Source organism: Pseudophryne corroboree, chromosome 8 (genome assembly GCF_028390025.1).
Source record: "Pseudophryne corroboree isolate aPseCor3 chromosome 8, aPseCor3.hap2, whole genome shotgun sequence".
NCBI lineage: Eukaryota > Metazoa > Chordata > Amphibia > Anura > Myobatrachidae > Pseudophryne > Pseudophryne corroboree.
In genome coordinates, this window is record NC_086451.1 from 489,791,183 (window position 1) to 489,815,183 (window position 24,001).

General features: G+C 49.7%; 1 protein-coding gene across 2 annotated transcripts in view; it reads left to right on the top strand.

Moving 5' to 3' along the window:
- Nucleotides 1–24,001, top strand: part of PPP1R13L (protein phosphatase 1 regulatory subunit 13 like) — a 142,076-nt gene that overhangs the window by 107,533 nt on the left and 10,542 nt on the right. For both annotated transcript variants that reach the window (XM_063938449.1, XM_063938448.1), the window contains exons 3-7: nt 11,958–12,079; nt 12,168–12,660; nt 12,787–12,879; nt 12,956–13,041; nt 22,216–23,100. In XM_063938449.1, the coding sequence (XP_063794519.1) occupies nt 11,958–12,079; nt 12,168–12,660; nt 12,787–12,879; nt 12,956–13,041; nt 22,216–23,100 (1,679 nt within the window). The remainder of the gene's footprint in view (nt 1–11,957; nt 12,080–12,167; nt 12,661–12,786; nt 12,880–12,955; nt 13,042–22,215; nt 23,101–24,001) is intronic.

Sequence of the window (24,001 nt, forward strand, 5' to 3'; positions counted from 1 at the left end):
GTGTGTGTGTGTGCGTGCGTGCGTGCGTGCGCTGTCACTATACAGTATATCAGGCAAAGAGTGTGGTGTGTTTCGTGCAAGGCAGTGTTCCTCTTCTCCAGGGGGTTCACTAGTATGTAGTATCCCTTCCCAGGCTAGTGGGGCAGAACCAGCATGGCTGGACTCCATTAGGGGAATGATTTCCACAATCTCTACTAAGTTATCTCTGAATGAGAAAGAGACGCAATACTTATGACAATCGATGACTGAGTTTATGAAAAGAGACTCTGTACCCAAACCAGCGTCTCAGTCCCCTGCCATTTGTCCGCAAAAACGCACTTTGGCCCATATCCTGCAGTCTGACTCGGATGATGAAGGGTCAGACATGGAGGGGGAGGAGGGTACTCTGTCGCAGTGAATAGAAGCTATCAGAGAAATTCTAAATATCCCTGATAAGGTGACAGAGGAGTGTGAGGAATCTTATTTTAATATAAAAAAATAAATCCTCAGCCACTTTTCCTGTGTCAAAGGAATTGAATACCCTGTTTGAGGAACTGTGGGTTAATCCTTATAGTAAATTTCAAATCCCTAAACAGTCATCATCCTTTCCTTTTCCTCCTGCAGAAAGGAAAAAAATAGGAAAATCCACCGATAGTAGATGCATCAGTATCCAAGCTGTCACGGAAAATAGTATTGCCTGTCCCTGGTGCAGCCTCCCTGAAAGACACGGCTGATCGTACAATTGAGACTACACTCAAATCCTTGTAAACAGCTGTTGGGGTGGCCCAGAGACCCACTATGGCATGTGGGTGGATTACAAGAGCCATTGCTAAATGGTCGGGTAACCTGATTGAAGGGTTAGACACCTCGCCTCGGGAGGAGGTTATCTTGTTCCTACAGCATATATAGGACTCTGCAAATTTTATGGTGGAAGCCGTTAAAGAAATAGGCTTGCTTAATGCATGCACTACGGCTATGGCAGTGTCGGCACGCAGGAGTCTATGGCTACGCCAGTGGACGGCGGATGCAGACTCCAGGAAAGGCGTGGAAGGCCTACCTTTCACAGGCAAGGCCTTATTTGGAGATGAACTAGACAAATGGCTCTCCAAGCTACTGCGGGTAAGTCCACATACCTTCCTCCTGCAGCTCCCCCAGCTAGGAAGGCCTACTCAGGTACTAATTTACAGTCCTTTCTACAGCCACCAGAGGCGCTAGAGGTAAACCATGCAAACCAGAAACTGCCGGTTCACAGGAACAGGGCTCAAGCACTGCTTCCTCAAAACCTTCAGCATGACGGTGGACCGCGATGCCTGTAAGACTGGCAGATGGGAGCCTGGCTAAAATTCTTCAATCACTTGTCAAGTTCGTGCCAGGTTCACTGGGTCATAGATCTTATTTCCCAGGGCTACAGACTGGAGTTCCAATAGCTCCCACCTCACAGATTCTTCAAATCAGGCTTACCAGTTTCACAGGAGGCAAGTATAACTTTACAGGATGCCATTCAAAAACTGGTACAGACTCGGGTCTTTGTTCCAGTTCCACCTCATCTGCAAAACATGGGTTCAGCGACTTGAGGTTCAGTATCGGTCTTACCGAACCGTTCGGTTTCGGTACTACAAACAAGTTCCGAAATCGGACGGTTTGATAAGACCGATTCTGAACCTCAAGTCATTGAACCCATACTTACGAGTGTTCAAATTCAAGATGGAGTCTCTGAGAGCGGTGATCTCAGGTCTGGAGTAGGGGGAATTCCTAATGTCTCTGGATATCAAGGATGCATACCTTCACATTCCAATCTGTCTGCCTCATCAGGCTTCTCTGGTGTGCACTGCAGGACTGTCACTATCCGTTCCAGGCCCTGCCATTTGGTCTCTCCACGGCACCAAGGGTGTTCACCAAGGTGATGGCAGAGATGTTTCTACTCTGCAAACAAGGAGCGAACATAATTCGTACCTGGACGATCTTCTCATAAAGGCACCGTCCAGGGAGTGGTTGTTGGACAGCATTGGCCTCTCAACTAGACTACTCCTGGATCATGGGTGGATTCTGAACTTACCAAAATCTCACCTGGAACGGACGCAGAGGCTTCCTTTCCTGGGAATGATACTAGACACAGAGTCTCAGAAAGTGTTCCTTCCATTGGAAAAGGCAATGATAATCCAGTCGATGGTTCAGACTGTCCTGAAGCCAACCCGGGTTTTCTGTGCATCTGTGCATTCGCCTTCTGAGGAAAATGGTGGCCTCTTACGAGACGATTCAGTATGGAAGGTTTCATGCGAGGCCCTTCCGGCTTGATCTGTTGGACAAATGGTCCGGATCGCATCTTAACATGCATCAGAGGATCCGTCTGTCATCAAAAGCCAGGATCTCCCTCCTGTGGTGGCTACAGACTTCTCACCTAGTCGAGGGTCGGAGGTTCGGGATTCAGAATTGGATTCTGCTAACCACAGAAGCAAGCCTCAGAGGTTGGGGTGCAGTCACCCAGGGGGTGCAGTTTCACGGAAGATGGTCAAGTCAGGAAGTCGTCCTTCCGATAAACATCCTGGAACTCGGGGCTTTATACAATGCCCTTCTGCAGGCCTCATCTCTTCTTCAGAATCAGGCCATTCAGGTCCAGTCAGACAATGTGACGGCAGTGACATGCATAAACCGACAGGGTGGAACGAAAGCATAGTCGCAATGTCAGAGGTGTCAAGAATTCTCCTCTGGGCGGAAAAACACGTTGTGGTGTTTGTCAGCGATCTGCATTCCGGGAGTAGACAACTGGGAAGCACACTTCCTGAGCAGACACAACCTGCACCCGGGGAAGTGGGGCCTTCACCCGTAGTTGTTCTGGTGGTTGTCACGTTGGGGATATCACAAATCGACGTGATGGCCTCTCGACTCAAGAAGCTCAAGCGGTATTGTATCAGGTTGAGGGACCCACAAGCAGTGGTGGTAGACGCTCTGACGAGTCCATGGGTCTACCAGCTGGTGTACGTGTTTACTCCACTTCCGCTGATCCCAAGAATTCTAAAAAGGGAAAAGGTTCAAGCAATTCTCATTGCTCCGGATTGGCCAAGAAGGGAGATGCTCCTGGAACATCCGTGGCCTCTACCTCTTCGCGAGGACCTTCTGCAACCGGGCCCATTCGTCTATCAGGACTTACCATGGCTACGTTTAACGGCATGGAAGTTGAACGGCTAATTCTAGCCAGGAGAGGGATTCCTGACAAGGTTATCCCGACTGATCCAAGCCAGGTAGGGGGTAACGTCTAAACATTACCACCATATTTGGAAGAAATATGTCTCTTGGTGTGAGAGCAGACAATATTCTGCGGTGGAATTTCATCTGGGACGTTTCATGCTTTTTCTGCAGTCGGGAGTGGATGTGGGCTTACGTCCAGGTTCCATAAAAGGACAGATTTCGGCCTTGTCTATTTTCTTTCAGAAACAATTGGCTTCTTTCCCTGAGGTCCAGACGTTCTTGAAAGGTGTTCTGCACATCCAACCTGCCTCTGTGCCTCCCACGGCACCTTGGGATCTCAATTTGGTGTTGCAGTTCCTCTAATCGGACTGGTTTGAACAGTTACAGGAGGTAGACGTAAAGTACCTTACATGGAAGAACGTTGCACTGTTGGCCTTGGCTTCAGCAAGATGTGTGTCAGAGCTGGGGGCTTTGTCTCACAGGAGCCCCTACTTAATTTTCCATGAGGACAGAGCTGAACTCAGAACTCGTCAGCAATTTTTTCCTAAGGTGGTGTCTGCGTTTCACATCAATCAACCTATTGTGGTTCTGGTTGTTACGGACACCTCTGCTACTTCAAAGTCTTTGGATGTCGTGAGGGCTTTGAAGGTGTATGTGAAAAGCACAGCTCGTCGCAGGAATTCTGACTCTGTTTGTTCTCTATGATCCCAATAAATTTGGGTGTCCTGCTTCAAAGCAGTCAATTGCATGCTGGATCAGACTCACTATCCAGCATGCTTATTCCACGGCAGGCTTGCTGGTTCCAGAATCTGTATAGGCCCACTCTACTAGGTCGGTGGGTTCTTCCTGGGCGGCTGCCCGGGGTGTCTCTGCTTTACAGCTCTGCCGAGCAGCTACTTGGTCAGGTTCGAACACGTTTGCTGAGTTTTACAAGTTCGATTCTTTGGCCTCTGAGGACCTTCAGTTTGATCAGTCAGTTCTGCAGGACCCTCGGCACTCTCCCACCCGGTTTGGGAGCTTTGTTACTTCCCCCTGGTACTAATGAGGACCCCAGCATCCTCTAGGACATGAGAAAATTGTTTTTAATTACCTACTGGTAAATCCTTTTCTCGTAGTCCGTAGAGGATACTGGGGGCCCGCCTGGTGCTTTGTTCGTCCTGCACTGTTATTTGGTTCAGTATTGTTGTTTGGTTCAGCTGTTGCTGTTCCTGGTTTCAAGTTTGGTTAGCATGGCTTTCCTCTTGTTTGTGTGAGCGGGTGTGAATCTCACCAGTATCTGTGTATAATCCTTCTCTCAAAGTATGTCCGTCTCCTCGGGCACAGTTTCCTAGACTGAGTCTGGTAGGAGGGGCATAGAGGGAGGAGCCAGCACACACTATCAATTTCTTAAAGTGTCCATGGCTCCTAGTGGACCAGTCCATACCCCATGGTAGTAAATGGATTCCCAGTATCCCCTACGGACTACGAGAAAAGGATTTACCGGTAGGTAATTAAAATCCTATTACTGTATTAAACATACATTTACATTACAAAGGGGCCTATCAGCGATTCGTCCCTTTAGATAATGGCGAACGCGTCACAAGTTTATCATGTGCGATGGGTCTCCGGCCACACCACCCCACCTGGTCATATAACAAAGAAAGTGAGGCAGTAATTAGGGGTCACTAATTACTGCATTTGTTCTGAAGTCCGCTAAGTATGACTCCGTTTACACTGTCTGCCCATTAATGCACAGTGGTTAGTAATCCGCGCACACAGCAATATAGAATGGTGATCGCTACATCCTGATAGGCTGCTACCATAGGCCTTTCATCCGTACAGTGGTTACCAACTATCCAATCACTGAGAGGGAGAGGAAGCACCAGCCAATCAGCTCGTAACTGTCATTTTTCAAACACAGCCTGTAAAAGGAGTTAGCTGATTGGCTGGTACTTTATCTCTCACCAAAGTTTGATACCTCTCACCTTGAGTGTAAGCAGATAAATGGATGATGTACAGGAGGGGCAGGTGATGGGGATTACATCGTATAAACTGATGATTATATAGGCCTGTTTATTAATAATACAATGTTTATTTAGTAAGATGTTTAATAACATCACTTATAATTAATACTTCATAATCACAATACATAGCAGAGTAATAGTAAAGAGAAGAAAGAAATAAATGTAAGCAGCCTGTGGTCGGCTCATACATACAGATCAGTACAGGAGTGTCCCATATCCAAATATTCCCAAATACGGAGACTGGGATAGTGACACCTTTGTTTTCTGATGGCTCAATGTACACCGTTATTAATCATATTATATTATAAGACTTTCAGTATAAGGTGTATATGATGTATAAGGTGTATATGATGTGTATAAGGTGTATATGAAACATAAATGTATTCTGTGCTTAGACTTAGGTCCCATCGCCATGTTATCTCATTATAGTATGCAATTATTCCAAAATACGGAAATATCCAATATCCAAAACACCTCTGGTCCCGAGCATTGTGGGTAAGGGATACTCAACCTGTATCGGGTTCCTGCAGCTGGGAATATGCTCCAGTGCAGATCTCACTTTCAGTACGTTAAAAAAAAATATATATATTTCTCTTAGGTCCTAGAGGATGCTGGGGACTCCAAAAGGACCATGGGGTATAGACGGATCCGCAGGAGCTTGGGCACACTATAAAGACTTAAACTGGGTGTGAACTGGCTCCTCCATCTATGCCCCTCCTCCAGACCCCAGTTAGACTTTGTGCCCAGGAGTGACTGGATGCACACTAGGGGAGCTCTCCTGAGTTTCTCTGGAAAAGACTTTGTTAGGTTTTTTATTTTCAGGGAGATCTGCTGGCTACAGGCTCCCTGCAGCGTGGGAGTGAGAGGAGAGAAGCAGACCTACTTCTGTGAGTTTCAAGGCTCTGCTTCTTTGGCTACAGGACACCATTAGCTCCAGAGGGTCTGATCACTTGGTGCGCCTAGCTGCTTGTTCCCGGAGCCGCGCCGTCACCCCCCTCACAGAGCCAGAAGAAAGAAGCCGGGTGAGTATGAGAAGAACAGAAGACTTCAGATAAGACGGCAGAAGACTTCAGTAACGGAAGGTAACATGCAGGGTGCTGGGGGGGGAGCGCCCTGGGCAGCAAGTTAATGAGGCTCTTTTAAACAAAAAAGGCTGGCTTGAGTTGTTATTCGGTGCCCGGGCACCGTGTCCGCTACCCCCACCAGCATGTTGCAGTGGTCCCGCTGCGCGCCATTGCTCCCACACACCAACGGCTGGTATCGGGTGCAGGGCGCGGGGGGCGGGGCGCGCCCTGGGCAGTATGTTTTACACTATTTTTGCACTCCCAGATCACATATACAGTGGGTAGCCACTGTATATGGTCCCCTGCCTGCATATAACGGTTTTAATATAGGGGGCTACTGCGCGCCGATAAGGGGCGGGGCTTAGCCCTCACAGCAAGAGACAGCGCCATTTTTAATCAATGTCCCCGCCAAAACATGTGTACGGCACAAACAAGGGGGGGCACATATTGTTAGTGTTATGTAGGAATGTATAACACTATTTAATTTGGAAATGGGCATGTACTCATGGTTGTGTATACTCTCTGTGTGCTCCCTGTCAGATATACACTTGTGTCGACATGTGTGAATGTTCTGTCACTAACGCCTCTGGGGTTCATTGTCGGCATCGCCGACGCCTGTTTGGTACTTGATACAGTAGATACTGAGTCAACAGATCGGTTGTGTTATACTTGTTCATAGTAAACACGGTATGGGAAGACACAGTAGTATGTGGGTGACCCTGTCGGCACCAACTGTTATTACCGGGTGTAAATTGACATGCTGTAACTAACTTATACCTGTATATATATTTATATGTATTTATATGGTTCGGTTCCGTGAGTCTGTAGCTCGGGCACAGACATGGTTATATTTGTGGGGGAATGTTATTAAGATTATTTATGTATAATTCCCTCGGACCCCTCGGGGTCGCAAGTATGTTATTTTGCCTGGTTACTACTCCCTGCTGTCTACGATTACTAGGTTTTCTGTCGACTATAATGTTTCCTGGTAGAGCCACTACTGCGGATTCAGTACATGGTCATACACATTCAGAACACATTATTGTCACTTGGGTCCCGAAGGTTTCGGACAATCCGCTTATATGTATGTTACATGTATATATAGGTGGGATATGTGTGTATGTGTATTACGATATGTATATTCATCTTATGATTTATAATGAATGCTGAAGTAATAGTATTCTTTCTCATGTGCTGGTCGCTCTGTTGATGAAGCTCTAGGTCGGCCGTGACGAGTGGGTCTCCCGTCTTCTCAAGCAGTCTGAATGTTTATTCTTTTCCAGCGGCGGAGAGAATACTGTGAAAGTCAACTCCTGGTCGACACGGCGTCCTGTCACAAATGATCGGATACGGGAAGCTAAGTGATATTTTATTTCTATTCTTTGGACTTATTTGCATTACATGCACATGAGGGAGTATTCGGAAGGACATCTGATAAAATTATCCTGCAGAGATAGGGGATTTTCCTTATGTAGGGTTTTCTCTATATATCGCGGCAGACTACAGTGCGTATACAGGAGGTGGCCGGGGAAATGCTGAGGCTGACTCCGAGAGATACTGGAGTTTTTTCCCTGGGGCGGTGTGCCGCTGTTTGGGGATGCCTTAGTTCAGTCACTCTCAGCGGATACTCCTGATAAATCTAACTTGGCGAGTTAGATTCCCTCACAACGGTTGGTGACGCATTCTTTTGTGGGATGCAGTCACTTTAACTAGTTCAATACCGTTCTTTTTTCCTTTCTGGGCAGATGGAGTGTGAAAAGGTAAGTGTTCTGCAGCCTTGGTAGGTTCGCAGAAGCGGAGGTCGTTTTCTGTTTCTACCACATCCACCACCTGGTGCTGAGTCTATCTGCCTGGACCCCACTCCGGTGGGGACTCGTCTACTACTTTTCAGTTAGTCCGGGAATAGTCCAGGACCCGTGAGTTACTTGTAGAATCCAAAGGGGGACTGTCTGGAGTTACAGATGTTTCCCCTCACTGTTTTCCTAATAGATCTTACCGTTTCCCCTCTGGAAGGGGAGGTAATACGCAACGCCATATCAGAGGTGCGTCAGGTTCAGGGCCTTGTCCTCCTGTCCCGGTTATAAAAGAAAAAAAATGTTTCCGTGCGTTGTTTTACGCATTCAGATTAGCTGGAGGTATAGCCAGGATGGTCTTTGCCATTTCACTGGAGTGATGGTAGTATGATGGTTTTCTTTCAGTAGTAAGAGCCATTGTTATTCTGTACTGAGATGTTCGCCTGATTGAGGCGAGGTCTAGTAACAAGTGGTGCAAATCGTTGTTTCTCTCTGACTGTTCTTCAACACAGGGAAGGGCTGTTGTTCCCAACGACGCAGAGGTCGGAGGTGGTGTCAGAGTAAATACTGAATGGTTGAGGTTCTGTGCTTTCCTGTGGAATGAGGTCTGAGGATCCTGAGTCGGATCAGATTTGCAGTGACAATCCATCTATATGTTCCGTTGATGAAGAAGTTGGGTGCAGCCTATGAGGCCTTTTCGGTGAGCAGGTCAAATGCCAAAGTGGTTTTCGCGGGACCTGTTGGGATTGTGGTCCGGGTCTCACTGCCACATGCACAGGAATATAATTCTAATGGCCAGGATATCGCTCCTGTGGTGTCTGCTCAGCTCTCACCTCCTAGAGGGACGAAGGTTTGGGATCCAGGATTAGATACTGGTGTCCATGTATGCAGATCTCCGAGGCTGGGGAGCAGTACTTCCATGGGAAGTATTTCCAGAGGAAAAGGTCAAGCTAGGAAGCTTGTCTACAATAAGTTTTCTTGAAGTAAGAGCTATTTTCAACGAACATATTCTTCGTGATCTGCCCGTGTTAATTCTGTCAGACGAATTGACAGCAGTGGCGTAAGTAACCCGCTAGGGCGGAACAAGGACCAAAGAGGCAATGGCAGAAGCTGAAATAGTTTTCCGCTGGGTGAAAAGACTGGTAAACGTTATATTAGCAGTCTTAGTTCTGGACGTAAACAACGGAGAAATGGATTTCCTCTGCAGACGCGCTCTCCATCCGGGAGAAATACTGTCGTCATCGAGAAGTTTACAGAAGTGACAAGTCTTTGAGGAGTGCCTCAATTGGGCATGTTGGCGTCTCGCCTCAACGAGAGACCTCAGGAATTTGGTTCCGGGTCAAGGGACACTCAAGCTATAGCAGTGGACGCCCTCGTGACACCTTGGGTGTTTTCAGTCGGTCTATGTCTCCCCTCCGCTTTCACTCTGCTGAAGGTGATAAACGTAAGAAGAACAGAGGTTCCGGCGATCCTCATTGTTCCGGTCTAGCCAAGGAGGGCTTGCTATCCAGTTCTTCAAGATTTATTCATAGAAGATCCCTGGCCTCTTCCTCTACGGGAGGAACTGTTACGGCTAGATCTGGGTGTGTATCAAGACTTACCGCGGCTGCGTTTGACGGCTTGGCGGTTGAACGCCATATCCTAGTCCGTTCCGTTATTCCCAGTGGGGTCATTTCCAAACTTCTTCAGGCTAAAAAAGAAGTAACGGCGAAGCCTTAACACCGTATTTGGCGTAAATATGTGTCTTGGTGTAAATCTAAGTAGCTTCCTACGGCAGACTTTCAGCTGAGTCGTTCTTCTCCATTCTTTGCAATCAGGTGTGGATGCAGACCTACAGCTAGGCTCCGTTTCAGGGCTGTTTTGGCCTTGAAAATTTCCTTAAAAAAAAAAAAGAATTTGCCACCTTTCCGGAAGTTCAGACTTTTGTGAAAGGAGTACTGCACATCCAACCTCCATTGGTGCCCCATTGGCACAGTGGGCTCTTGACGTGGTGTTACGTTTCTTGTGTCTCACTGATTGGAACCTTTATTAAAGGTTGTGTTAAAATTTCTCTCTTGGAGAGTGGCCATGCTTTTGCTTTTTGGGCGACCGCAAGGCGGTTGTCGGAAGTAGCGGCTTTGTTTCACAAGGAACTCTGTGTGATCTTCCAAGTGGTTAGAATTGAGAACTCGGATAGTAGTTCTGTAGAAAAGGATTTTCGGGGTTTATCAAAAATCTGCCTAGTCTGATGCCTGCGGTAACTTCAGCATTGGCTGATTCAATGTCTCTCGATGTAGTCAGGGCTTTGAAGATTTATGTTGCCAATTTGGCTCAGTTTGGGGAAACAGAGGCTCTGTTTGTCCGGTATGTTCCCAGCATGTTTGGGCCGCCTACGTCTCTGCGGTCTGTTACACGCTGGATCTGTGATACGACTCGGTGTGCTCGTCCTACGGCTGGATTGCCGTTACCGAAGTCGGGGGAGACCCATTCTACTAGGTAGATGGGCTCTTCTTGGGTGGATGCCTGATATGTCTCGGCGGGTTAACTTTGCTGAGCGGCTATTTGGTCGCGTTTCAAACACCTTTGCTAAGCTCTACAAGTTTGATACCCTGGATGATGGGGACCTCATGTTGGCTCAATCGGTGCTGCACAGTCGTCTGCACTCTCCCGCCCGGTCTGGAGCTTTGGTATAGACCCCGTGGTCCTTTTGGAGTCCCCAGCATCCTCTAGGACGTAAGAGAAAATAGGATTTTGGTACCTACCAGTAAATCCTTTTCTTCTAGTCCGTAGAGGATGCTGGGCGCCCGTCCCAGTGCGGACTGTGTCTGCAGTTATTGATTTGGTGGCACTTTGTGGTGTTTCTTCTCTGTCAGGCTATCGCTGACGTTGTTCATGCCGTGGCATGTGGTTTTTTGTTATTGGTTGGGCTGACACACAGGTTGTGTTACATATTCTCTCAGCATGTGGCTGTATGGTTTTCATACCGTGGGCTGGTGTTCTGCTGAAGGCCACGTTCTGCGGTATATTCGTGGTGTGAGCTGGTATTACACTCACTGTGTTTAAATTATAAATTCTTTCCTCGAGATGTCCATCTCTCCTGGGCACAGTTCCTATAACTGAGGTCTGGAGGAGGGGCATAGAGGGAGGAGCCAGTTCACACCCAGTTTAAGTATTTATAGTGTGCCCAAGCTCCTGCGGATCCGTCTATACCCCAAGGTCCTTTTGGAGTCCCCAGCATCCTCTACGGACTAGGAGAAAAGGATTTACCGGTAGGTACTAAAATCCTATTCTATCTCTGTTGCGGATATATGACGCAGTTCAGCGCGTGCCAGCGATGTTTAGTGCAATGCCAGTGTGCTTTCCATACAGCTAATCCGCGTCGGACTGACTCTCACTCATGGTTAGAAGCACCCGGCGCTTTACACCCGCTACCTGCGTCGCTGTTACCACACAAGGTGATTGCAGGTGCGAGTGCAGGGAACGGGTGCCGGTATCAATGGACCAGAAGCGGATCCCGGGTGAGTCAGTCTGCCGCAGCAGGTAGGTAACTTTTATCTCCACGATGGCTCTGTAGAGCAGGTGTCCAGGTTAGGAATTCTCTGGCAGCGAGTAAGTCACCTGTGCTTGTGTTTGTACCGGCTTATAACACTGATACAGGCAGTCTCCCCCAGCCCCGGTAACAGCCACATCCAGGCTAGTACCAGAACTCTCTGCCACTGTGCCTACTTCCTAAGCTTCCAGTACATGCAGTATATATGAGTGTGAGCTGTGCCGTAAGCTGCCGGCTGCTGACATCAACGCGTTTCTCCCTTCCAACACAGGGACTTTCTCAAGATCTCGCGCCCCTGTCTCTCTCGCGCGCCCATGTCTCTCTCGCGCACGCCGCCCTGTTCCCATTGGGGCTCAGTTTGCATGGTGGGGGATGATGACGATATTTGCCTGTTTCTCTGCAGCTTTGGCGGCCGAGGAGCTGAGTCTGAAACAAATGGAGCTGAATTCTGCAACGGCCAAACTGGATGAGCTGAGGCTGGAACTGGAGAAGCGGAGGTCGTCCAGCAGCCCCAGGAAGGGCGAGGTATATAATGTACAGTATTCTAGTGGGTGTGCATTGTAATGAGATCAGCAGATTATCTAAGCCATGCTCTGTCTCCATTCATCCTCAGAGTGCTGAAGTTCTCACCTCCTTAAGCTCTCCGACTTCAATGTCCCCATCCCTCACTCGCCGTTCTCAGCCAACACAAGCCCAGCCCTCGCTTGCTGCAAACTCTTCTCTGCAGTCTCAGAGACTCTGGGCCCCAGAACCATCACTTTCTGCCCCAAAAGCTCCTTCGTTGACCATTAATTCCACCTCCACAGTCCCAAAACTGTCCCTCAGCTCCTCCCCCAACTTTACACGAAAGTCCTTGTCCACGGAGAATACCGACCCCTTTATGACCGTCCCATCGCGGCCTACCTGGGGACGCCCTACCTCGCCTCGCCCCCAGTACTATGAGCGGCCTGTCTCCACATCACGTCTCTCTTCGGGCTCCTATGACTATGCCGGTGGCCCCAGATCGTCCCCACAGGGCCCTGATGGACCTCCAGTTGGGATGTATGCAGAATGGGCTCCACCGCAGAGATCCCCGTCACCTTACGACGCACAGCCGAGGTTCTCAGGTGATTATATATACTGTGCATTGTCAGGATGTGTATTATCTCTGTGTCGAGGGACCATAATGTTAGTGATGTAGAGATGGGATAATTACAGAGCATTAAGTGGTAACGGAATGTTCTGTGCCTCAGATGACGTCAGTTCCTTGCGCCGCCGGCCTCCGCAGCGCAGCTGGAATGAGTCTGACCTGGATACCGTGTATGAGAAGAAGGCTCCTCAGGAAAGTAAGTGATCCTTGTCTGAGTGTGAGTGCAGTTGTGATTGGTGTCAGTGGTAACCTCCTCATTTCCGCCATTGCAGGGTCTGATCGAGCGTCTCTTGGGGGAGTTCCCGTGGTGAAGGCCTGGCGGGAGAGTAGCCTGGACTCTGCTCCAATGAAGGGCACAGTGAGTATGGGACAGAATTCAGGAACAGGCTGAGGACGCTGTGGTTGCACATCCACTATATGGTTTTTGTTCCTGTATTAGTGCTGGCGCTGGAGGCGGGATTATAGCGGCGTATTTTCCCTGATGTACTGGCCCGCTGTGCCGAGTTACGCATTTTATTCTGCGCAGGGAGGCGATAGTGTGACATAGGAAGCAAAATTATCACACTGTGGGCGCATAAGATACGCAAGCGTAATATTACCGACTGTGCGAGAGAGGTTAGGTTCTTACACAGTCTCAGCCGGAGGGGTCCAATCCAATTCCAAACTCGCCTGAGCGTGTATAAAGGTAGGGATAATAATTCAATGCAAGGTAAAAATGTCAGGACACGGTGAAGAACCTTTGGTTCACCCCTCCTAATGAATAATTATCACCTGGATGGGTTTAAAGATGGACTAAATGATGTGGGGCAGGTACCTGGAGGTGTAAATGATGTGGGGCAGATACCTGGAGGTGTAAATGATGTGGGGCAGATACCTGGAGGTGTAAATGATGTGGGGCAGGTACCTGGAGGTGTAAATGATGTGGGGCAGGTACCTGGAGGTGTAAATGATGTGGGACAGGTACCTGGAGGTGTAAATGATGTGGGGCAGGTACCTGGAGGTGTAAATGATGTGGGGCAGGTACCTGGAGGTGTAAATGATGTGGGACAGGTACCTGGAGGTGTAAATGATGTGGGACAGGTACCTGGAGGTGTAAATTATGTGGGGCAGGTAAGTGGAGGTGTAACTGATGTGATACAGTACCTGAGTGTAAATGATGTTGGACATGTACCTGAGGTGTAAATGATGTGGGACTGGTACCTGGAGGTACATGATGTTGCAGAAATGATGTGGTACCTGAGTGTACCTGGAGGTGTAAATGAGTGTAAATGTTTGTGGACAGGGTACCTGAGTGTAGGATGTGACAGGTACCTGAGGTGTAAATGATGTGGGGACAGGGTAATTGAGTGTACATGATTGTACCAGGTTACCTGGAGGTTGGAGGTGTAAATGATGTGGGCAGGTATCTGGAGGTGTAAATGATGTGAGGACAGGTACCTGGAGGTGTAAATGATGTGGGGCAGGTATCCTGGAGGTGTAAATGATGTGGGACAGGTACCTGGAGGTGTAAATGATGTGGGCAGATGAGGTAAATGTGCAGTACCTGGAGGTGTAAATGATGTGGGGACAGGTACCTGGAGGTGTAAATGATGTGGGACAGGTACCTGGAGGTGTAAATGATGTGGGCAGGTACCTGGAGGTGTAAATGATGTGGGGCAGGTACCTGGAGGGTAAATGATGTGGGGCAGATACCTGGAGGTGTAAATGATGTGGGGCAGGTACCTGGAGGTGTAAATGATGTGGGACAGGTACGTGGAGGTGTAAATGATGTGGGGCAGGTACCTGGAGGTGTAAATGATGTGGGACAGGTACTGGAGGTGTAAATGATGTGGGACAGGTACGTGGAGGTGTAAATGATGTGGGGCAGGTACCTGGAGGTGTAAATGATGTGGGGCAGGTACCTGGAGGTGTAAATGATGTGGGGCAGATACCTGGAGGTGTAAATGATGTGGGGCAGGTACCTGGAGGTGTAAATGATGTGGGATACGTACCTGGAGGTGTAAATGATGTGGGGCAGGTACCTGGAGGTGTAAATGATGTGGGGCAGGTACCTGGAGGTGTAAATGATGTGGGGCAGGTACCTGGAGGTGTAAATGATGTGGGGCAGATACCTGGAGGTGTAAATGATGTGGGGCAGATACCTGGAGGTGTAAATGATGTGGGGCAGGTACCTGGAGGTGTAAATGATGTGGGGCAGGTACCTGGAGGTGTAAATGATGTGGGGCAGGTACCTGGAGGTGTAAATGATGTGGGATACGTACCTGGAGGTGTAAATGATGTGGGGCAGGTACTGGAGGGGTAAATGATGTGGGGCAGGTACCTGGAGGTGTAAATGATGAAGGACAGGTACCTGGAGGTGTAAATGATGTGGGACAGGTACTGGAGGGGTAAATGATGTGGGACAGGTACTGGAGGTGTAAATGATGTGTGGCAGGTACTGGAGGGGTAAATGATGTGGGACAGGTACCTGGAGGTGTAAATGATGTGGGGCAGGTACCTGGAGGTGTAAATGATGTGGGGCAGGTACCTGGAGGTGTAAATGATGTGGGGCAGGTACCTGGAGGTGTAAATGATGTGGGGCAGGTACCTGGAGGTGTAAATGATGTGGGGCAGATACCTGGAGGTGTAAATGATGTGGGATAGGTGCCTGGAGGTGTAAATGATGTGGGACAGGTACCTGGAGGTGTAAATGATGTGGGGCAGGTGCCTGGAGGGGTAAATGATGTGGGGCAGATACCTGGAGGTGTAAATGATGTGGGGCAGGTACCTGGAGGTGTAAATGATGTGGGACAGGTACGTGGAGGTGTAAATGATGTGGGGCAGGTACCTGGAGGTGTAAATGATGTGGGGCAGGTACCTGGAGGTGTAAATGATGTGGGGCAGGTACCTGGAGGTGTAAATGATGTGGGGCAGGTACCTGGAGGTGTAAATGATGTGGGACAGGTACTGGAGGTGTAAATGATGTGGGACAGGTACGTGGAGGTGTAAATGATGTGGGGCAGGTACCTGGAGGTGTAAATGATGTGGGGCAGATACCTGGAGGTGTAAATGATGTGGGGCAGATACCTGGAGGTGTAAATGATGTGGGGCAGGTACCTGGAGGTGTAAATGATGTGGGATACGTACCTGGAGGTGTAAATGATGTGGGGCAGGTACCTGGAGGTGTAAATGATGTGGGGCAGGTACCTGGAGGTGTAAATGATGTGGGGCAGGTATCTGGAGGTGTAAATGATGTGGGACAGGTACCTGGAGGTGTAAATGATGTGGGGCAGATACCTGGAGGTGTAAATGATGTGGGACAGGTACCTGGAGGTGTAAATGATGTGGGACAGGTACCTGGAGGTGTAAATGATGTGGGACAGGTACCTGGAGGTGTAAATGATGTGGGACAGGTACCTGGAGGTGTAAATGATGTGGGGCAGGTACCTGGAGGGGTAAATGATGTGGGGCAGATACCTGGAGGTGTAAATGATGTGGGGCAGGTACCTGGAGGTGTAAATGATGTGGGACAGGTACGTGGAGGTGTAAATGATGTGGGGCAGGTACCTGGAGGTGTAAATGATGTGGGGCAGGTACCTGGAGGTGTAAATGATGTGGGGCAGGTACCTGGAGGTGTAAATGATGTGGGACAGGTACTGGAGGTGTAAATGATGTGGGACAGGTACGTGGAGGTGTAAATGATGTGGGGCAGGTACCTGGAGGTGTAAATGATGTGGGGCAGATACCTGGAGGTGTAAATGATGTGGGGCAGGTACCTGGAGGTGTAAATGATGTGGGATACGTACCTGGAGGTGTAAATGATGTGGGGCAGGTACCTGGAGGTGTAAATGATGTGGGGCAGGTACCTGGAGGTGTAAATGATGTGGGGCAGGTACCTGGAGGTGTAAATGATGTGGGGCAGATACCTGGAGGTGTAAATGATGTGGGGCAGATACCTGGAGGTGTAAATGATGTGGGGCAGGTACCTGGAGGTGTAAATGATGTGGGGCAGGTACCTGGAGGTGTAAATGATGTGGGACAGGTACCTGGAGGTGTAAATGATGTGGGGCAGGTACCTGGAGGTGTAAATGATGTGGGATACGTACCTGGAGGTGTAAATGATGTGGGGCAGGTACTGGAGGGGTAAATGATGTGGGGCAGGTACCTGGAGGTGTAAATGATGTGGGACAGGTACGTGGAGGTGTAAATGATGTGGGGCAGGTACCTGGAGGTGTAAATGATGTGGGGCAGATACCTGGAGGTGTAAATGATGTGGGGCAGGTACCTGGAGGTGTAAATGATGTGGGATACGTACCTGGAGGTGTAAATGATGTGGGGCAGGTACCTGGAGGTGTAAATGATGTGGGGCAGGTACCTGGAGGTGTAAATGATGTGGGGCAGGTACCTGGAGGTGTAAATGATGTGGGGCAGATACCTGGAGGTGTAAATGATGTGGGGCAGATACCTGGAGGTGTAAATGATGTGGGGCAGGTACCTGGAGGTGTAAATGATGTGGGGCAGGTACCTGGAGGTGTAAATGATGTGGGACAGGTACCTGGAGGTGTAAATGATGTGGGGCAGGTACCTGGAGGTGTAAATGATGTGGGATACGTACCTGGAGGTGTAAATGATGTGGGGCAGGTACTGGAGGGGTAAATGATGTGTGGGGCAGGTACTGGAGGGGTAAATGATGTGGGGCAGGTACCTGGAGGTGTAAATGATGAAGGACAGGTACCTGGAGGTGTAAATGATGTGGGACAGGTACTGGAGGGGTAAATGATGTGGGACAGGTACTGGAGGTGTAAATGATGTGTGGCAGGTACTGGAGGGGTAAATGATGTGGGACAGGTACCTGGAGGTGTAAATGATGTGGGGCAGGTACCTGGAGGTGTAAATGATGTGGGATACGTACCTGGAGGTGTAAATGATGTGGGGCAGGTACCTGGAGGTGTAAATGATGTGGGGCAGGTACCTGGAGGTGTAAATGATGTGGGGCAGGTACCTGGAGGTGTAAATGATGTGGGGCAGATACCTGGAGGTGTAAATGATGTGGGGCAGATACCTGGAGGTGTAAATGATGTGGGGCAGGTACCTGGAGGTGTAAATGATGTGGGGCAGGTACCTGGAGGTGTAAATGATGTGGGACAGGTACCTGGAGGTGTAAATGATGTGGGGCAGGTACCTGGAGGTGTAAATGATGTGGGATACGTACCTGGAGGTGTAAATGATGTGGGGCAGGTACTGGAGGGGTAAATGATGAAGGACAGGTACCTGGAGGTGTAAATGATGTGGGACAGGTACTGGAGGGGTAAATGATGTGGGACAGGTACTGGAGGTGTAAATGATGTGTGGCAGGTACTGGAGGGGTAAATGATGTGGGACAGGTACCTGGAGGTGTAAATGATGTGGGGCAGGTACCTGGAGGTGTAAATGATGTGGGGCAGGTACCTGGAGGTGTAAATGATGTGGGGCAGGTACCTGGAGGTGTAAATGATGTGGGGCAGGTACCTGGAGGTGTAAATGATGTGGGGCAGATACCTGGAGGTGTAAATGATGTGGGATAGGTGCCTGGAGGTGTAAATGATGTGGGACAGGTACCTGGAGGTGTAAATGATGTGGGGCAGGTACCTGGAGGGGTAAATGATGTGGGGCAGATACCTGGAGGTGTAAATGATGTGGGGCAGGTACCTGGAGGTGTAAATGATGTGGGACAGGTACGTGGAGGTGTAAATGATGTGGGGCAGGTACCTGGAGGTGTAAATGATGTGGGGCAGGTACCTGGAGGTGTAAATGATGTGGGGCAGGTACCTGGAGGTGTAAATGATGTGGGACAGGTACTGGAGGTGTAAATGATGTGGGACAGGTACGTGGAGGTGTAAATGATGTGGGGCAGGTACCTGGAGGTGTAAATGATGTGGGGCAGATACCTGGAGGTGTAAATGATGTGGGGCAGATACCTGGAGGTGTAAATGATGTGGGGCAGGTACCTGGAGGTGTAAATGATGTGGGGCAGGTACCTGGAGGTGTAAATGATGTGGGGCAGGTACCTGGAGGTGTAAATGATGTGGGGCAGGTACCTGGAGGTGTAAATGATGTGGGATACGTACCTGGAGGTGTAAATGATGTGGGGCAGGTACTGGAGGGGTAAATGATGTGGGGCAGGTACCTGGAGGTGTAAATGATGAAGGACAGGTACCTGGAGGTGTAAATGATGTGGGACAGGTACTGGAGGGGTAAATGATGTGGGACAGGTACTGGAGGGGTAAATGATGTGGGACAGGTACCTGGAGGTGTAAATGATGTGGGACAGGTACCTGGAGGTGTAAATGATGTGGGGCAGGTACCTGGAGGTGTAAATGATGTGGGGCAGGTACCTGGAGGTGTAAATGATGTGGGGCAGGTACCTGGAGGTGTAAATGATGTGGGGCAGGTACCTGGAGGTGTAAATGATGTGGGGCAGATACCTGGAGGTGTAAATGATGTGGGATAGGTGCCTGGAGGTGTAAATGATGTGGGGCAGGTACCTGGAGGTGTAAATGATGTGGGGCAGGTACCTGGAGGTGTAAATGATGGACAGGTACCTGGAGGTGTAAATGATGTGGGACAGGTAAGTGGAGGTGTAAATGATGTGGGGCAGGTACCTGGAGGTGTAAATGATGTGGGGCAGGTACCTGGAGGTGTAAATGATGTGGGGCAGGTACCTGGAGGTGTAAATGATGTGGGACAGGTACCTGGAGGTGTAAATGATGTGGGACAGGTACCTGGAGGTGTAAATGATGAAGGACAGGTACCTGGAGGTGTAAATGATGTGGGGCAGGTACTGGAGGGGTAAATGATGTGGGACAGGTACCTGGAGGGGTAAATGATGTGGGGCAGATACCTGGAGGTGTAAATGATGTGGGGCAGGTACCTGGAGGTGTAAATGATGTGGGGCAGGTACCTGGAGGTGTAAATGATGTGGGGCAGGTACCTGGAGGTGTAAATGATGTGGGGCAGGTATCTGGAGGTGTAAATGATGTGGGACAGGTACCTTGAGGTGTAAATGATGTGGGGCAGATACCTGGAGGTGTAAATGATGTGGGGCAGGTACCTGGAGGTGTAAATGATGTGGGGCAGGTACCTGGAGGTGTAAATGATGTGGGGCAGGTACTGGAGGGGTAAATGATGTGGGACAGGTACCTGGAGGTGTAAATGATGTGGGGCAGATACCTGGAGGTGTAAATGATGTGGGATAGGTACCTGGAGGTGTAAATGATGTGTGGGGCAGGTACCTGGAGGTGTAAATGATGTGGGGCAGGTACCTGGAGGTGTAAATGATGTGTGGGGCAGGTACCTGGAGGTGTAAATGATGTGTGGGGCAGGTACCTGGAGGTGTAAATGATGTGGGACAGGTACCTGGAGGTGTAAATGATGTGGGACAGGTAAGTGGAGGTGTAAATGATGTGGGGCAGTTACCTGGAGGTGTAAATGATGTGGGACAGGTAAGTGGAGGTGTAAATGATGTGGGACAGGTACCTGGAGGTGTAAATGATGTGGGACAGGTAAGTGGAGGTGTAAATGATGAGGGACAGGTACGTGGAGGTGTAAATGATGTGGGACAGGTACGTGGAGGTGTAAATGATGTGGGGCAGGTACCTGGAGATGTAAATGATGAAGGACAGGTACCTGGAGGTGTAAATGATGTGGGACAGGTACCTGGAGGTGTAAATTATGGGAGACAGGTACTGGAGGGGTAAATGATGTGGGACAGGTACTGGAGGGGTAAATGATGTGGGACAGGTACCTGGAGGTGTAAATGATGTGGGGCAGGTACCTGGAGGTGTAAATGATGTGGGGCAGGTACCTGGAGGTGTAAATGATGTGGGACAGGTACCTGGAGGTGTAAATGATGTGGGGCAGGTACCTGGAGGTGTAAATGATGTGGGACAGGTACCTGGAGGTGTAAATGATGTGGGACAGGTACCTGGAGGTGTAAATGATGTGGGGCAGGTACCTGGAGGTGTAAATGATGTGGGGCAGGTACCTGGAGGTGTAAATGATGTGGGGCAGGTACCTGGAGGTGTAAATGATGTGGGGCAGGTAAGTGGAGGTGTAAATGATGTGGGACAGGTACCTGGAGGGGTAAATGATGTGGGACAGGTACGTGGAGGTGTAAATGATGTGGGACAGGTACGTGGAGGTGTAAATGATGTGGGGCAGGTACCTGGAGATGTAAATGATGAAGGACAGGTACGTGGAGGTGTAAATGATGTGGGGCAGGTACCTGGAGGTGTAAATGATGTGGGGCAGGTACCTGGAGGTGTAAATGATGTGGGACAGGTACCTGGAGGTGTAAATGATGTGGGGCAGGTACCTGGAGGTGTAAATGATGTGGGGCAGGTACCTGGAGGTGTAAATGATGTGGGGCAGGTACCTGGAGGTGTAAATGATGTGGGGCAGGTACCTGGAGGTGTAAATGATGTGGGGCAGGTACCTGGAGGTGTAAATGATGTGGGGCAGGTAAGTGGAGGTGTAAATTATGTGGGGCAGTTACCTGGAGATGTAAATGATGTGGGACAAGTACCTGGAGGTGTAAATGATGTGTGGGGCAGGTACCTGGAGGTGTAAATGATGTGGGACAGGTATCTGGAGGGGTAAATGATGTGGGGCAGGTACTGGAAGTGTAAATGATGTGGGGCAGGTAAGTGGAGGTGTAAATGATGTGGGACAGGTACCTGGAGGGGTAAATGACGTGGGGCAGGTACTGGAGGGGTAAATGATGTGGGACAGGTACTGGAGGGGTAAATGATGTGGGGCAGGTAAGTGGAGGTGTAAATGATGTGGGGCAGGTACCTGGAGGTGTAAATGATGTGGGACAGGTACCTGGAGGGGTAAATGATGTGGGACAGGTACCTGGAGGTGTAAATGATGTGGGACAGGTACCTGGAGGGGTAAATGATGTGGGGCAGGTACCTGGAGGTGTAAATGATGTGGGGCAGGTACCTGGAGGTGTAAATGATGTGGGGCAGGTACCTGGAGGTGTAAATGATGTGGGGCAGGTACCTGGAGGTGTAAATGATGTGGGGCAGGTAAGTGGAGGTGTAAATGATGTGGGGCAGGTACCTGGAGGTGTAAATGATGTGGGGCAGGTACCTGGAGGGGTAAATGATGTGGGGCAGGTACCTGGAGGTGTAAATGATGTGGGGCAGGTACCTGGAGGGGTAATAACGGAGGTTAGTAGAGAATGGAAATCTAGACGGCAGAGGTCCTGATTGCTAGCCCTGAGGGTAAGGTAGCTGCTGAGTCTGACAGTATCTAGATCTGTGAGTCAGGGTGTCTGGGACCCCGGGCACATAATGACGCAGAGTAAGCCCAGCTGGTTAGAGCAGTCGGTCACAGAGCTGTCCTGCTTTGTCCTCACCCAGCCTAGGAATCGCTCAGAGAGGTAAAACTGCTACTGACATTTCCAGTCTTCATTCAGGAGGTCACATTGAAATGATACCAGGATTTTATGACGTGTTTTTATATTGAATATTGGTTATTTCAGCAGTATGTTTTTTTTCTTTTGCTCCAGGGTGATGTCTCTTCTACTCTCCCCCGGGGGTACAAGTTCTCTTCAATGGACCGTGGCCCTCAGGGGCCTGAGCGTGGCCCTCAGGGGCCAGACTCTGTATGGAGGACTGGTACCGGAACTTTGCCTAGATCCTTTCCCCCTCAGCAACCCATCTCTCGCATTCCTGTCCCGCCTCCTGGAGGTAGAGGCCAGCCGCACAGACCCCTCCCACTCTCCATGATTTTTCGTCTGCAGAATGCATTCTGGGAGCATCAGATTCCACCCCAGGCACAATTCTCACCTACACCAATGACTATGGCATCATCATCACTAGTGCCCATGCCAGTGGTCATAGATTTACCCAGTCCTGCTGTGGTGGCACCACCAGCAAATGAAGAGGTTCCTCGGCCTCTCAGCCCTACGCGTCTGCAGCCAAATCTCCCTCCCTCGTTAGCAGAGGTGCAGAGAGTGCTGGAAGATATACCTCGGCCACTAAGGAGGCGAGGCTCACAGGAACACACTATGCAGGCCCCTCTACTTCCCACTGACCGCCGTCAGTATCGGCAAATCATGAGCAGACTCTTTGGGAGGGCAGCCTCCAAACCCTCACCTGCTCCAGAGCAGCCAAAAGCTGAGGAGAAGCTTCAAGGATCTGCAGGTAGAAGCGGTCCTCCTGTGGCGGAACAGGTCTCAGAAGAGGAGAACTTCTTCCAGATGCCTCCCATACCCGAGGAGCTGAAGACAGAAGAGAAGCTGGAAAGCGCCACGCCTAAATCCATTGTTGGTCCTGAAGATCCCATCTGCATCATCCTGGAGGCATCGCAGTCTGCAGTTGGAGAAGCAGCCCCAGCACAAGCAGAGATGGAACTTGGTGTCCCGGAGGTGATATATGGAAGCCAGGCTCTGGTGAGTGGCAGAGGGGGCAGATTGCAGATAGGGCGGGGTGTAGTGTATTGGTGGAGATACAGGAGGGTGTAGTGTATTGGTGGAGATACGGGAGGGTGTAGTGTATTGGTGGAGATACAGGAGGGTGTAGTGTATTGGTGGAGATACAGGAGGGTGTAGTGTATTGGTGGAGATACAGGAGAGTGTAGTGTATTGGTGGAGATACAGGAGGGTGTAGTGTATTGGTGGAGATACGGGAGGGTGTAGTGTATTGGTGGAGATACGGGAGGGTGTAGTGTACTGGTGGAGATACGGGAGGGTGTAGTGTATTGGTGGAGATACAGGAGGGTGTAGTGTATTGGTGGAGATACGGGAGGGTGTAGTGTATTGGTGGAGATACAGGAGGGTGTAGTGTATTGGTGGAGATACGGGAGGGTGTAGTGTATTGGTGGAGATACGGGAGGGTGTAGTGTATTGGTGGAGATACAGGAGGGTGTAGTGTATTGGTGGAGATACAGGAGAGTGTAGTGTATTGGTGGAGATACAGGAGGGTGTAGTGTATTGGTGGAGATACAGGAGGGTGTAGTGTATTGGTGGAGATACGGGAGGGTGTAGTGTATTGGTGGAGATACGGGAGGGTGTAGTGTATTGGTGGAGATACGGGAGGGTGTAGTGTATTGGTGGAGATACGGGAGGGTGTAGTGTATTGGTGGAGATACGGGAGGGTGTAGTGTATTGGTGGAGATACAGGAGGGTGTAGTGTATTGGTGGAGATACAGGAGAGTGTAGTGTATTGGTGGAGATACAGGAGGGTGTAGTGTATTGGTGGAGATACGGGAGGGTGTAGTGTATTGGTGGAGATACGGGAGGGTGTAGTGTATTGGTGGAGATACGGGAGGGTGTAGTGTATTGGTGGAGATAC